Source organism: Typopeltis vanoorti, chromosome 14 (assembly GCF_054136105.1).
Source record: "Typopeltis vanoorti isolate ZY-2024b chromosome 14, IOZ_Tvanoo_1.0, whole genome shotgun sequence".
Lineage (NCBI taxonomy): Eukaryota > Metazoa > Arthropoda > Arachnida > Uropygi > Thelyphonidae > Typopeltis > Typopeltis vanoorti.
In genome coordinates, this window is record NC_143562.1 from 50735676 (window position 1) to 50750752 (window position 15077).

The 15077-nt window shown below is 32.6% G+C and overlaps 1 protein-coding gene across 1 annotated transcript; it reads left to right on the forward strand.

The window, feature by feature from the left end:
- Positions 1-5628: 5628 nt before the first annotated feature.
- On the forward strand, positions 5629-14738 carry LOC150099457 (uncharacterized). The gene is made up of 6 exons (XM_090403616.1): positions 5629-5810; positions 7373-7428; positions 7693-7803; positions 8550-8582; positions 14119-14157; positions 14415-14738. Exons 1-6 carry the CDS (start codon positions 5735-5737, stop codon positions 14433-14435), a joined length of 336 nt encoding a protein of 111 aa, XP_090259742.1. The 5' UTR covers positions 5629-5734; the 3' UTR covers positions 14436-14738.
- Positions 14739-15077: the final 339 nt, after the last annotated feature.

Genomic DNA, 15077 nt, shown 5'->3' on the forward strand with positions numbered 1-15077 from the left:
TGGTTAGCAGGGGCGTTAGAGCTAGGTTTTTTACTTGGAGAGTAGTGAATGAGTGGAATAAGCTGCCAGAGTCTGTTGTTGGTGACATGATTGTGAATGATTTCAAGGCGAGGTATGATAGACACTGTGTGAATGTCGAATAGTTGTTCTCGACATGATGTTAGGGCCTCCCTCGATGAGTCTAAGGACTCCTTAGAGTTTCCCGTTATAATAATAATAATAATAATAATAATAATAATAATAATAATAATAATAATAATAATAATAATAATATTTGGCCTCCTGATCATGGCTGTATTTTTGTCAGTTTGAGCTCTCTTGCTGCAGGCATTCATTAGATGTTTAGATGTTCTACAGTCTCATCTTTCTGATCGTATAATCTGCATTTGCTGTTATTATTGATGTTCAAAATTTTTGCATTCGTTGCATTAGATTGTACTGCCTGTTCTTGAACTGCTACAATAAATCCTGTTTCTTTTTAAATATATCCATATTGTAGCCATTGTCAAGTCTTTTTCACGTCAATTTTCTCCTTGAGAAAATTGACATGAACAAGAATCTGGAAGAAATTTGCCAAGCAAAGGTTTATTTTTCCAGCGCACATATCGGCTATTTTGCTGTTCCTTTTTGTAATTGGATTTGTTTTCTGTTGCTTTTAGAAGACCCTCTCGTGTGATTCCTTGAAACATTTGCTCAGAGCAAATGTTTCACTTTTTATTTAAATTAGCTGAAAAACTTTTTATGCTAATTTCTTCTTCTTCCACAGTCTGTCTCACATGTAGCAGACCCGGTCCACCTACTATCACTGGCTTCTAATATTCCTAGATATAGTATAGTGTTCGTCAGCTGAAATTGCTTCTATACTCGTATGTTTCTCTTGACCAAAATTAAAATTTCTAATATCATTGTTATCTTGGTAGGTACAACCGGTCAACATCACTTCGTAGATATATTGCATGATGCACAGTCATTAATTTTTTAGTTATGCGGTGCAATATGTCCAGGCCTTCTTTTATCCAATCTATTATGCCAACTATGTATCGCATTACTGGCATAGCCCACGAATTCATTGCTCTGATTGTGTTTAATCCATTTAGTTTTGTTTTCAGAATATTTCTAACTCTTTTGGTGCATTCTGCTTCTGCCTGTTGTTCAACTTTCGAGTGAAGAATATCACTGGCTTCTAATATTCCTAGGTATAGTATAGTGTTCGTCAGCTGAAATTGCTTCTATACTCGTATGTTTCTCTTGACCAAAATTAAAATTTCTAATATCATTACTTTTTCCTCGTTTAATAAATAAAATCGCACTTTTATCTAAACCAAATTCCATTTTGATGTCCTGAGTGAAAATACGAACTGTTTTCAATAAAGAATCTATTTGCTGGGATGATTTTCCATATAACTTCAAGTCATCCGTATACAATGGATGGTAAATTTTAATATTGCATTTTGGAATTTCATATCCAAGTTTTGTTTTGTTCAGCATCATAGATAAAGGTATCAAAGAAATGTTGAAGAGCAATTTGACAAGGAATCATCTTGGAAAATTCTCGTTTAATGCAGATATCTCCAAATCGTTCATTATTCACTATTAAAGTTGTTTTCCATTAATTTATAGTAGCAGCCAAACAGGAACATATGTTTTTGCTAATTCCAAATATTTGTAGTGATTTTAGGATCCTGGAGTGTGGGAGGGAATCGAATGCTTTCTTGTAGTCTATCCATGCCATGTTTAAGTTAGTTTTTTGTGTTTTTGGATTTCTGAGAATCATTTTATTAATAAGGATCTGGTCTTTTCTTTCTCTAGATTTTCAAAAATTGCTTTTTGGTTCAATTGGATAAATCTGATAAGTAGTGGTGTATGTAATCTGCTATGATTGCAGTAAACAGCTTAAGCATAGTTGGTAGGCATGTTATAGGGCGATAGTTACTTCAGTCTGCACCCTTATCCTTATCTTTCATTAAAAGAAAAGTGTGGCCAGATATCATCCAGTCTTCGATTGAGCCTGACTGCAGCAAATAATTAAATTGTTCTGCCATTCGATCATTTAGACTGGTTAATGCTTTGAGTAAAATCAATGTAGTTCGTCTTTGCCAGGTGCACTGCAGTTTTTTTAATTTTCTAACTTGAGAATTGACCATTTCTTTAGTGATAATGACATTTTGCATTTGTTTTTGTTTCATTTCTGATTATATTTCCTTAATCCATGAAGCATCTTTATTGTATTCAATAGGATTATCCCAGATTGACTTCGAAAATTTGAGTGTTTCTTCTTTTTCCGGTGAATGATGGTTTGCATTTGTATTTCTCAGGAGAGACTGAAAGAACTGACTTTAGTTCTGTCGAAATTGCATATTTTGTATATATTCGTTTACTCTTGCTTCATATCTTTTAATTTGCTGTGCAGTCGCTATAATTCTTTGTTTTAACTGCGGTAAATTCAGCAATTCGTTCGTTTGCCAAATTATGTGTTAATTACTTTGTTTTTGATGCTATTATTTTTCAGCCATCCTTCTTTAAAACTCTTTAAGTTGCTCATATCAGGTCGAAGTTTGTTGACTTTTCGTGCCAACCAACCAACCGTATATTCCATGGTGCAGATTGTTTCATCTTCGGCTTTTGCTCTTTCGGTCTGCAGCCAAGCTTCACTGAAATGATACAGGCTGTGCTGATTTGTTTCCTTTATACTGTTGGTTGTGATGGTTTTAATCATAGCATTTGCGTCTATGGAGGAGCTGTTTTAGCTTAGATTTATGTAAAGCTTTTCATGGCGGTAGTCTTACACCGACATTTATGGAGTTCGTATATTCCAATATCCCTGACTTCATTTTACACTGCACTTCTGTCAAAACATTCTGAAGTATGTCGTCAGCTTGATGCTTCTTATTTTCCCATTCAATCGTTTTTCCGAACGTAGGTAACTTTGTAGCATTACTCACAAAGTATTCTTGGTGAGAGTTTCATAGGATAGTTCACCATTGCTTTCCCCAACCCCCCAATTTTATCCGGGCTTCGGACAGCATATGGCTGGGACGCATTCATTACTGTAATCCGTGGGTGTTCACCGGGCCGGTTTGCCTGTTCTGGGGGGACGAAAAATCCGAGTTTCCAGATGAAAAAACCCTCTACCTTCGCATGAGACCGGCTAACTTAGCTTTAGTCGAAAATGGCGGGGTAAAGGTTGCTTTTTGACTATATCATTGACGGGAATCGAACCCATGTCTTTCCAACCAAACAGCTTCCTCTATGCCAGTAGTTACCAACCTTTTTTGGATCAAGCCACACCTCAACGCCTCAAAGATTTTGATGCCCCCCCCTCTAGCATAATAGTTGGCCAAGTTCTGAAAAAGTATAATATAAATATGTACTTTAAATAAAAAAGGAACATAAGTAAAACTGTTTTTAATTTGACTTTCTTCAATGAATATAAATTTTATATTACACTTTGTATATTATAAAACACAAATCGAACTGAACTCGTGAAATAAAATTCAAGTTAATGTGATCCGTGAGCTTGATGTCTGCTACAAAGACTTTTTATTTGAGGTACTAATTTTGTCAATTTCAATCTCAGAAAGCCATGCAATTATTCCTTTTATGTTGAATAAAGTCCTAATAGACTCATCATTTTGCTTTTCTGAGAGTTCTTCTTGATACTGTATTTATGTTGACTGCTGTACTAGTGTTGTCAGCTTTTTTCTCAGAAACGCAGAGTTGCAACACCGAAATTTATCGGCAACAGTGGTGATTTTTTGACTATATCGGTGGTGAGGTGACGAATGCAACATCGTTTTCTAATCCCCCCCCCCCCACACACAAAAAAAAAACATTCAGATTGCCCCACTTTGGGAAACACTGGTCTATACTGACTGAGCTACGGAGACTCTCTTGATGCTTACTGAGTTGAATTCCAAAGTTTGGTATAGCTACCTCCTGATGATTTGCTGTTACTTGAGTTGTTGATTTATTAAGTAAGTCTTGCAGCTCAAGTTCAGTAAATATTTTGTTACGGAAAATGTTATTCTTTTGGTCCATAAGTCTTTCTTCTGTTATTGCACATTCTGGGAATTATTATTATTATTATTATTATATAACATTCTGTTCTAAACCTAAAATAGATGTGAATAGTCTAAATGTAAATAGCAGTATAATAATGATAACACTTTGTCTCCCCGTGTGGTGGCCGGGATAGGAATAGCCCCAATGTAGCTCATGCATGTCGTACGAGGCGACTAAAATGGGTACCCTGGGAGGGTAATGGACGGCAATGCTGTAGCCAATGAAGTTCCAACTGAGGCTCGACTATTGCTGTTACCCTCCTGCCATCATCAGAGCTTTTTATAGCTCAATAACACCTTGTCCTTACACTGTCCTCTACAGATAATGAGGAATATGAAAAGCATTTTTGCTTCGCCCATCTAACCAGTCCTTTTTATGACTTTTTTAACACTTTGTCAAATAAAAAAAGGAAAATAAATATATATGTATATAATAAAATGTAAAATGCAGCATATAATCATATTAACTACCTTGTGTAACTGTGAACTAGATTTGCAAACGATTACTGTGATCGTTATTATTCTGCTATATGAATTCACATTATGCAAATTATAAAAATATTAAGAGTGAAAAATGTAACGTAAGAAATCATAGTAATTCTCTGAGAGGTAATGAAAAGTGAAAGAAAAGTAATGTACGGAATTGTACACATGGTTAGTACAGAAGTGTAAAGTTGTAAACTTTTAAGGTTTCATTGTTAACTGTTGCCGTCGAGTTTTTTATTTTAATTATTATTATTAAAAGTGAAATGAATGCATTTAGCATTATCTATTGCATATTAACAAAAACGTAATTGTTAATGTGAATTGTGAATCAAAATAAATTGTAAAATTTAAAAAATGTAAATTACAAAATGAAAAAAAAAAAAAACCTGTTTAACTGTTTTAATGTAAATCTGTTGTTTTTGTTAGGATTACTATTAATTTTCACAATAATTATTGTATCACATTGTCCTAATCATAATAATTTTAATAACGTGTAAGAAAATGTATCCTACACTCATGTAATTTCTTTGAAAGATAATAAACTTTGTTAAAAAATTATTATTATTATTATTATTATTATTATTATTATTATTATTATTATTATTATTATTCTATCGCCATGGAGATGCCTGAATAAAAACATTCCTACTTTAATAAACATTTGCATCAATTATAAAAAATGAAAGAAAGATTAATTATTTACTTAGTATCTTTATAATAGCTCAATATTTTATAATAATCAACAGATTTCATGTAAATTTCTAAGCCATTTTATATTATTTTGAATACGCTGGATAAAAAGCGATCGCTTTACAAAGATGTATTTAGATCTTAGATATTAGATATTTCAGATATTAGATACTGAATTGCCTGCTATATACTCATGAACCATTTGAAAATATGCAGTGTATACGTGTGTTCATCGAAAACGTAGATGCCTGGTGAGGTATTCAAATATGACTCTTTTTTGTATATTTTGTACGATGCTCGGTTTCAACTGCAAAGTTCAGTTTTGAGTTGTGTGAAATGAAACGTGAACAAAAGAATATTTTTACAAGAATGCGTAGTATTATATTTCAGATGGATAATCTTCTACAATCCTAGCAGACTTTCGCGTCAGCAGTTCCTTTTTTTTTATCTGTTTGTCATATACTTCTTAGTTCATATCGTTGTCAGCTGTGTGGACGATGTCTATATTATTCTTAGCCATTTTAGCGTCTTCTGTGTGCTATGTCTTTCCACAATTCGCAAGACAATACTGTGGTTTGTAATCTATCTTTAAACAAAATGAATAATTTTTCCTAAATATAATGTAATTATATTTATTGAATTTAATGAAATGAAATTATTCATATATAATTAAGATGAAAAAGTAAAATTACATTGTATGTAAAAGTAAATAATTTTAATAATTGATATTTATTTTACTATACTGAATTTTATGAATACACCTTAAACTTTTTCTAATCCATTATATTATTATTAGTAGTAGGGATATAGTAATATTTCATTATTGTTAATTTATTATTGTTACCGAGCATTATGTGATAAGTAAACGTTGTTTTACTGCTAAGAATAATCGATATAGCTTTGTTCCCAGTTGTTTAGATATGTATTGTTTTCAAATATCTTCTGAGCATTAAAAATTTATCAGGATACATTTCGGTATTGTATCATTTATATTGAATATCGGTGCACAGCAAAAAATATTTTTACTGATGGGAAGGAATTTAATATACTCCTGAACTAAAGGATTATAATGACCTTTCATGGGTGGGAACCACATAAAATAAAATAAAATAAACGTTTTTGAATGGAACAAACATCCGTATTTTTTAGCCACTTCCTAGGTCCGTATGAGTTCATAATGAAATTCAGAATAGTAATTAGCTAGGTTTGCACATATTTTATGATATAAAGCTAAATAAAAAAAAATAAATAAAATAGAACATTTGTAATAAATATTCGACACACTTTCAAGTTATATCGTTTTGAAATTTAAAATTTAATATTACAGTTGAAGTGTTTATATGAACTTATATTATCACATTCTAAAAGTGCATGGTACTATATGAATAATAAAACTGAACTACCTCAATCAATAAAAAAAACTTTAAAGTTTCTCCATATACCAGAAAAAGAAGTGTTTCAAATAAACAATATGTCCTCTCACCCAAGAAAACACTCGCTCGCCCAAGAGAGAATCACATTGCGACAATTTGTAGTTCAAATACATGGATATAGTATTAGTATATTTTAATATTTATATGAAATAATAAGGTAATTGTAATTATAAATAAAAGTAAATTAAATAATTTTTAAATATTTTAAATAAAAAATTTAATTTCCATAAAAGTATATATACCAATAAAAATAAAGTTAAGAAAATAGTTAAATAATAAATGATAAAGCATTGTTTTATTTTGGGTTGAGAGGATGTTGATTCATTCAATCCAATACCCTTCGAGGGTAATGGATAGCAATGCTGTAGCTAATGAAGTTCTAACTGAGGCTCGGCTATTGCTGTTACCCTCCTTCCATGATCAGAGCTTTAATAGCTCGATAACACCTTATCCCTACACTGTCCTCTACAGATAACGGGGAAGATGAAAAGCATTCTTGCTTCGCCCCTTTAAGCCAGTCCTTATAAGGACTTGTTTTATTTTGATTTGATATCGGAATGTACCATGTTAGCAGTTTTTCATGCGAAATTAGTATTAGTATATAATGGTAGAAAACCGAACAAAATTAAACTTTATCTTAGAAAATATTGCAGAATATGTTTTGATTAGTATTCGATATATATTCTGTCACTTTCTTTCTAGCTGCAGACGTATATTTTTTTGAGAAATTTGCTGCCTGCTTCTCAAAAATAGACCCGGTAAGTTAATATTTTATTCTGTTTACATAATGATCCTTATGATAAACTCAATTAGTTCATCTTTGTGAAAGTGAACTGCAACCATCTCCATAGAATACTCATAAACCTGCCGATTATACACAATTTGCCTTCTACCATTAAAGGAACAGTATGACCAATAATATCCGTCCTTGAATGTTTGAATGCTGTAACTGTGTACCTTACAAATATATAACTTTTTCATTTAATGAATATTTTGTTTTTAATTTTCACTTTTTTTTTCAGCAATATGATATTCTAATAAAAGAGTGTTTAGGTACTGTTCTTCCTGAAGCTAAAGGTAACCTAAAAGAAGCTAGCAAGATTTTATGCAAGGAACAAGTTAAACGAAGTAAGGTAAGTCAGTGATTTCTAAATTTCTGTAGTTAACATTTTCATGTTCACCTCAAAAATGATAATTATTAAAATTATCTAAACATCGAAGAAACCATATATATATATATATATATATATATTTTTTTTTTTTATTTTAATATTTTGTTATTAAAATATTTTTAATAACAAAATATTTTAAAAATTAAAATATTTTGTTATTAAACTATTAAAATTATTATATATTAATAAAACATGAAAATTTTAATTTAATATTTTAATAATAATAATTTAATAATATAATAACTTTACTGGAATTAAATCTCAAAGATATCTTTTAATAAAATGCAGATTTTTTTTCTCACACCCTACATAAAACTTTTTCCATTTTGTACATGTACCTTAATGCTAGAAAAAAAAAATTGCTGTATTGAGAGCTGACTTAGAGAAAAAGTTTCAATTAAATAGCGATATTTGTTGTAGCTACAAAAGCATCGGCTTGGATAATAATAATAATAACTGCATGTAAATCCAGAATACGTTTTCCTATATTCTTACTAAACAAGTTGTGATATTTGTAATTCGAATATATCACATTTGATAACATAAGTTTTAATAATAGAAACTAGTCAATTCAATTTATGAATATTAAAATAAGTCAGTTGATGTGTGCAGTAAAATGTTAACAAAGTAAATCAAGTATAAGCTGTTCTTACGATCAATTTGCATTTTTTTACTTCACTGTTTTATTTATTAAATTTTATTTGCAGTTGCTTACTTGCGTATTGGATACGTCGGCGAAAGTAAGTTACTCTTAGATGTAATTTTTCGTTTCAGAAATTGTATGAAAATTTATCACTGTATAAAAACTGTATAAAATTATGTGCAATTCTTAAAAAGATGGGACCATCTGCAGATTTCAAAAGATATTCTACTGTGTTTAATGCCAATAACTGAGAATTAATTATGGATACAAAAGAATGTATAACTAATATGTAATGTATAATTAATGTGTAAAAAGAATAATGGGTACGTAATCCAGTGCGGTCGATAGGCATTAATATACATGCTTTTATATGTCAATATTATATTTTGCATTACTTCATCCATCCACCTGTTTATTGGACAACAGCAAATGCCGTATGGTCACTCAGATGATTGGTGATGAGCCACATCAGTTCTCGTCACGTGGTACTGTTGTCTTCAACTCTTTGAAGATCAGTCACTCCAGACACACCATCCATCCATCTCATTAACGGTCTACCTCTTTCTTTTTTCCAGGAACTTTACCTTGATTACTGTTCTGAGAAGTCCTCCTTCTATCCTTTCAACGTGTCTAAAGCATTTTAACTTTCTTCTGTCCGTATCCTTAAGGAGCCTTAAAATTCTACTGATCTTTTCTGGCATACATCCATTTGTCTGCCTTCAATACGTGATATCCTCAACAGCTTTCTGTAACGCCACACCTCATAAGCAGCTATTCTTCTCTTATCTGACTTCTTTAGGTTCCAAGTCTTGCATCCATAAGTGTTGCTGTTGGAAAACCAACTGCATCCAAAATCCTCAACTTTGTACTGGTGGAGATTGATTTTTTCCTTCCAGATTTTAGACAAGTCTTTCACTGTTGTTTTAGCCATTCCTAATCTTCTTCTGAACAGCAATTCTTGACATTAATCGTGGATCCCAGCTACTCGAACTTCCTGACTTCTTCAATTCTTTCTCCATTAAGGTACACTTGTTTCTCAGTAGCTTTAGACTGTGTATTTCCTTTGAGAACTACAATCTTTGTCTTGCTAGGATTTGTCTGGAATCTGTTCTTACTGATCTCGTCAACTTTGTCAAGGATTTGTCTAAGTTTTTCCTTGTCATTACAAAGCAGTACTGTATCATCAGCATATCTCAGATAATTGATCGATCTATCACCTATCCTAATTCCTGTCTTTATCTCATCCAATGCTTAACGCATGGTGTCCTCAGCATATATACTAAACAAGTGAGGAGAAAGTAGACATCCTTGCCTCTTTCCAACCAATCACTCAATTAATCCAATGTCTATTCTTACCGTGACTTCTTGCTGCCTGTACAAGTTAGCTATCAACTTGATAGTGTGTTAAGGAAAACCCATTCCTTTCATTACTTCCCAAAGTTTAACATGCTGAACACAGTCTAAAGCTTTAGAGTAGTCTATGAAACACATTACCATAAGTAATCTAAATTCTTTATACTTTTCTATGATATCTAAGGCAAAGGATACGATCTCTGGTACACTTACCTTTCCTAAAACATACTTGTTCCTCAGACATCTACCTCAACTTTGGCCTCTATCCTATTTACAATGATCTTCAATAAAATTTTATTAGCATGAGATATTAAACTAATAGTTCTATAGGTCTTGTAATCCTTCATATCTCCCTTCTTATGTAGTAGTATGAAAACTGACTTCTTCCAGTCTCTAGACCATGATCCTGTCTCCCATATCCTTGTAATCAATCTATGAGACACTCTTATCTCCCCATCCCCTGTGGCCTTAATTACCTTTGCTTGGATTCCATCTGCACTCAGGACTTTATTGCTATTAAGCTGTTTAACTACCTTTCAACCGCATGCCTAATTGGAGATTCCAAATCGAAATTTTCCTGGTAAGAGAGCTCCCTTAAGTTTTCTGTATCCTCCCTGCTTTATAGTTCCTCACCTATTCTTTCCATCTGTTTTTGATTTCCTGTTCTGTTAACACTACTCCATTCCTGTCTTTTATGCCATTAAATTTGGGCTTAAACTTGTGCTTTACGTCAGCTAAACGAAACATCCTTTTGTAATTGTGCCTCCTCTTTTGGAACTCTTTCTCTTCACATTTATTAGTATAAAACTTTTCTTTGCCCAGTTTGATAGCACCTCTGACTTCTCTATGCAATCTTTTATATTCTTCATTCAGTCCGTGCTTCTCGTTCAGTCCCTGCCAACCGCTCTTCTTTCGATAAGATCCCACGTTGAATCTGATATCCATGAATCTCTTGGTCTTCTTATTGGACTGAGATACTTCTTTCGGTTGTCACACCTGTATCCTGTATTATAACCTTGAACTCCTTCCCAGAGCATTTCTGGTGAGTTCTCTTACTAGTCTCCAAAAATTATCCAACTGAGTTTATGTTTCTTATGTGAACCCATTAAGAATGCTTTAACATCCAATCTAGTGGGATGTGCCTAACTTGGAAGGTTTCTCCGTCTTAATCTTACTTTGGCTCTTACTAGCTGATAGTCTATACTACAATCTGCTCCAGTGCATATCAGAGATGCTTGTCTTCCACCTTTGGAAAGCCAAGATGTAATGAATTTGGTGACGTGACCTACCGGTGCTAGGTGTCCGTCGTGGTATTTCTGGAAGCAGATATCGGTAAAAACTAATCTATTAGCATGGGTAGATTCCAAGAGTCTTTCATCACGGGTGTTACGTTCACCCAGACCAAACATGCCGCACTTAGGCCTAACTCTCATACTCTTTCCCACTTTTGCATTAAAGTCCCCTAAGATGCAAAGGCCATCTCTCCTTGGTAGGCAGTCCAAAACAATCTATAAGCTTTAATTGAATTCCTCGCTCTCTCTTCATCAGACCTATCTGTGTGAGGTGCATAAATCACCACGATTGATACATTGCTTGGATGAGGCTAAAATCTAATACAAACAAAGTATCCTCTCATTAACGGGATTATAGCCAGCAAAGGTTGGTCGATTGGTACAGCCTCTGCTACTAATGGCTCGCAAAAAGTTAAGCAAGTTTGAGCGCGGTTAGTAGTCGAAAGGGACAATTGTTCGATGCTGTTGGCACCCTCAATGAATCTTTAGACTCCCTGGAGGTGTCACATAATAATAACAATAATAATAATAATAACCAAGAAGAGTTCTTGCCTAAACTCTCTTCGGCATCACAGCTACCCATGATGCTTTTAGTTACCTCCTAAATAAACAACTAACTTACAATCCTATTTTCGTGACCTTCTGCATTCCATGCGGTCTCTGGAATTTCCATAATGTCAATTTTAAACCTTTCCATCTCTTTACAGACAATCTCAACAGTGCTCATCTGTAGACCCCGAACATGCCATGTGCCTAGGTAAAATTCCCTTCTAAGATTATTCTTGTACCTTCTGTGTTATCATTGTTCGCAATATCACTGACTTTTGGAGCTTGTAATATACTTCTCGAACAGGACCCTCTGCCTAAGCCCTGAAGGCGGCTCTGATTGTTCTGCGCGACAATCAATGCAGCATGAGATGTAATATAAGGCACAATCATTTTAGAATTTTGGAGTGAAGTCACTGCAAGAAAAAAGTGAGTTGAGAAAAAAGTGAGTTGAGACTTCCGCCTTCTTGGTGAGGCAAACTCCCAATGCATAAGACGCAATGAAATAGCAAAATAGAAAATATTCATCCCTAGCCCTCGAATACTCTAATAGCATTAGGGGTAGGGGCAAGAAGAAAAGAAAGAAGGGCGATGGACCACTCTACATGAAGTAAGACATGGTCCAACATGATGTACCTTGGGTGTGTCACTCCTGTACTCACTAAAGTGAGTCTTCGGGGTAAATAATGTTTTTTCTACAATTTTCACTTACTTACCTAACGTACGCAAAATAATCTAGTAAAAATTCCGCTAAATTATTTTTATCCTGTTGGAGATAAATTCTAGAACTTCTGTTTAATGATCTAGATTTCTAGATAGTGATTATCGTTCACAAAGAACTCGACCAATAAAGTTCCAAGCTGTAGTTAAAGAATATTGTTCCTTTCCCTTATGTTACCACTCTAAACAATCTTCATTCAAAACAAGATAACTCTCTCATTAATTCGATTATATATGAGCTTCTCAATTTGCTCTGATCAGGTAATGTTTTAGCGAAGTTCTGTATGGAGCCTCCATAGTTCAGTTGGTATAGATGAGCCCTTTAATTACAAAGACACGGGCTCGAATCCGTCCTGTAGCGTCATACCGGATATAAGGTCTTCCTCTAGCCTTATATGGAATTCGGGTTTTTCGTCCATCAGAAACGAACCAGAGCACAAATGTGGAAATATTCGTTTTTTTTTAAATCATAAATGAATAATAGAATATCCCTTTCAGATATATTGCTTTTATATCATTCTGTTTCTTGTACATCGTCCAGTAGGAACGAGAAAGTTATTCTTCTTTTAATATAGCTATTTCTTCTTTCTAATTTGATTTCATAATCCAAGCATAGGGAAAATAAGCAACATAAACTGTTCCAAAAGTATATATTGGATTTTACCGGGTGTGAGTGGAGAGAAAAAAAATGACGAAAACGCGTTCTTTAGATGGTGATTATTAACGAAAAGTGGAAAAATACGGCTACAGACACTGCCACGTCTTTTTCTTTTCAATTTTTTTCGGTGTCTCGCAATTGTCGAAAGTAACAGAAAATAAATTTAGTTATATATTTCTGTTCTTTCTTATAATCAAATTTACTTTCTCTTTTTAAAATACCTCATTTGAGGAACAGCTTGGAGCATTTACTCAGTACTATTGTCGTAATTTTAAACTATTTTTTTCTTCTTCTTCCACAGTCTGTCTCACTTGCAGCAAACCACATTCACATATTCATCTTGGCTTATACAGCCCAATAAACATTACTTCGTGGATGTAATACATAAATCACATTCATTAATTTTCGAGTTTTAATCCAGTTTGTCCAAGAGTCTTTTTTTGTCCATTCTGTTATGCCAGCAGTGATGGATTAAGTGGTATAGCTAAAGAATTCATTGTTCGAATTATGTTAAATATTAAGTTTAGTTCTTTAAATATTGCTGACTACTTTAGCGTATTTTTCTGCTATTTGTTGTATAGAGGAAGATGTCACTGGCTTCTAATAATTCTAGGTATTTATAGTATCTAATTATTCAAATTGCTTTTATTATTACTTTCATTAAATTTTCCTCGTTTAATAAATTCTTGCCAGGTAGCAGACTTGTACCAAATGACATGAATCAAGAATACATCATTATTCTATTCTGTCTGCCTTATCTTCTCCACAAATAGGAGCCCACAATTTCTCAAAGCTGTTATTTTCACAAAACTCAATGCACCATCTGTCCACCTTTGGCTGGCCTTACAGATGCCAATCATTTGAGTAGATGGCGTTAAAAGTTTTTTTTTTCACTGACACTTCACTAAATGTCGATAAACTTATTGAGATATGTCGATCTGTTCGGTGAACAAAATAGTAAATATTCTAATTGCGTCAAAGCTTTTCCCAACACATTAAATATTAAAAGGATCATTCGTTTTTACGTAAATATTGAATCGTATCATTACTATTTTTCTTTCTAGATGAAACTCTCTACAACAAATATGAAAGGCGTAGTTCCAGTAAGTACTTTATATGTTTCCTCTGTTGAAATCTTGAATAGATAATAATCTTATAGTCTTTCTTTGTTTCTTTTTTCTCTATTGAACTTTTCAAATATTTATTATTTGTATATTAAAACACTGTCCATCCACTATCCTCTTTACTAGAGACTTAAAGTGGATGAACAAAATTAGTTTCAGTTCGTATGAATATTAACCTATAATTTTCTACAATATAAATCTTGATAACAACTAACGTAACTTATTTATTTTAATAGGAATGCTTGCCTAAAAGTTAAGCGCAATGATCTTCACAAGTGCACAGCCATTTAGAGAAGACCATCGATTGCTACAGATGTCTGAGTCTACTTATAATCTGGTTACTAATTATCTTAATATAATTACAATCATTAAAGTTGATAAGTTCTTTTCAATATAAATATTATTTTAATTTGTATTGTTGATTGGTAGTATGATTTGAATATCAACAGGCAATTGAGATAATCTTCAGTTGTATAGAACTTCTGTGGTATGATATTGTTTTCAATTATAATTATTTTTTCTCTTTAATTTTCTGCATAATAAAAATTTAAGAAACATAATTTGCCTTTTTTGTTTTCAAAATAAATGCTATTTTACATCATAAGAAATATACGACATTTTTTTGAATGTAACAAAGATTTATTCGAAATTAAATAGGGAAATAAAATTCTGTTTTAGTTTCTGTATCATGTTTATTTATATTTATTTATTATGTATTTGTATTCGATATATTTATTTATCTATCTATAGTATGTAAGTATATTTCCTGTCAAGAAGTCATTTTTCGTTTGATGAAACCTAGTTTAGGAAAAATATTACTTCAGAGCTATAAAACCGATCTGCCGTATTTTTGTTTTCGAGCCTCATAGACATGCATAAATCTTTACTAAGTATGAAAA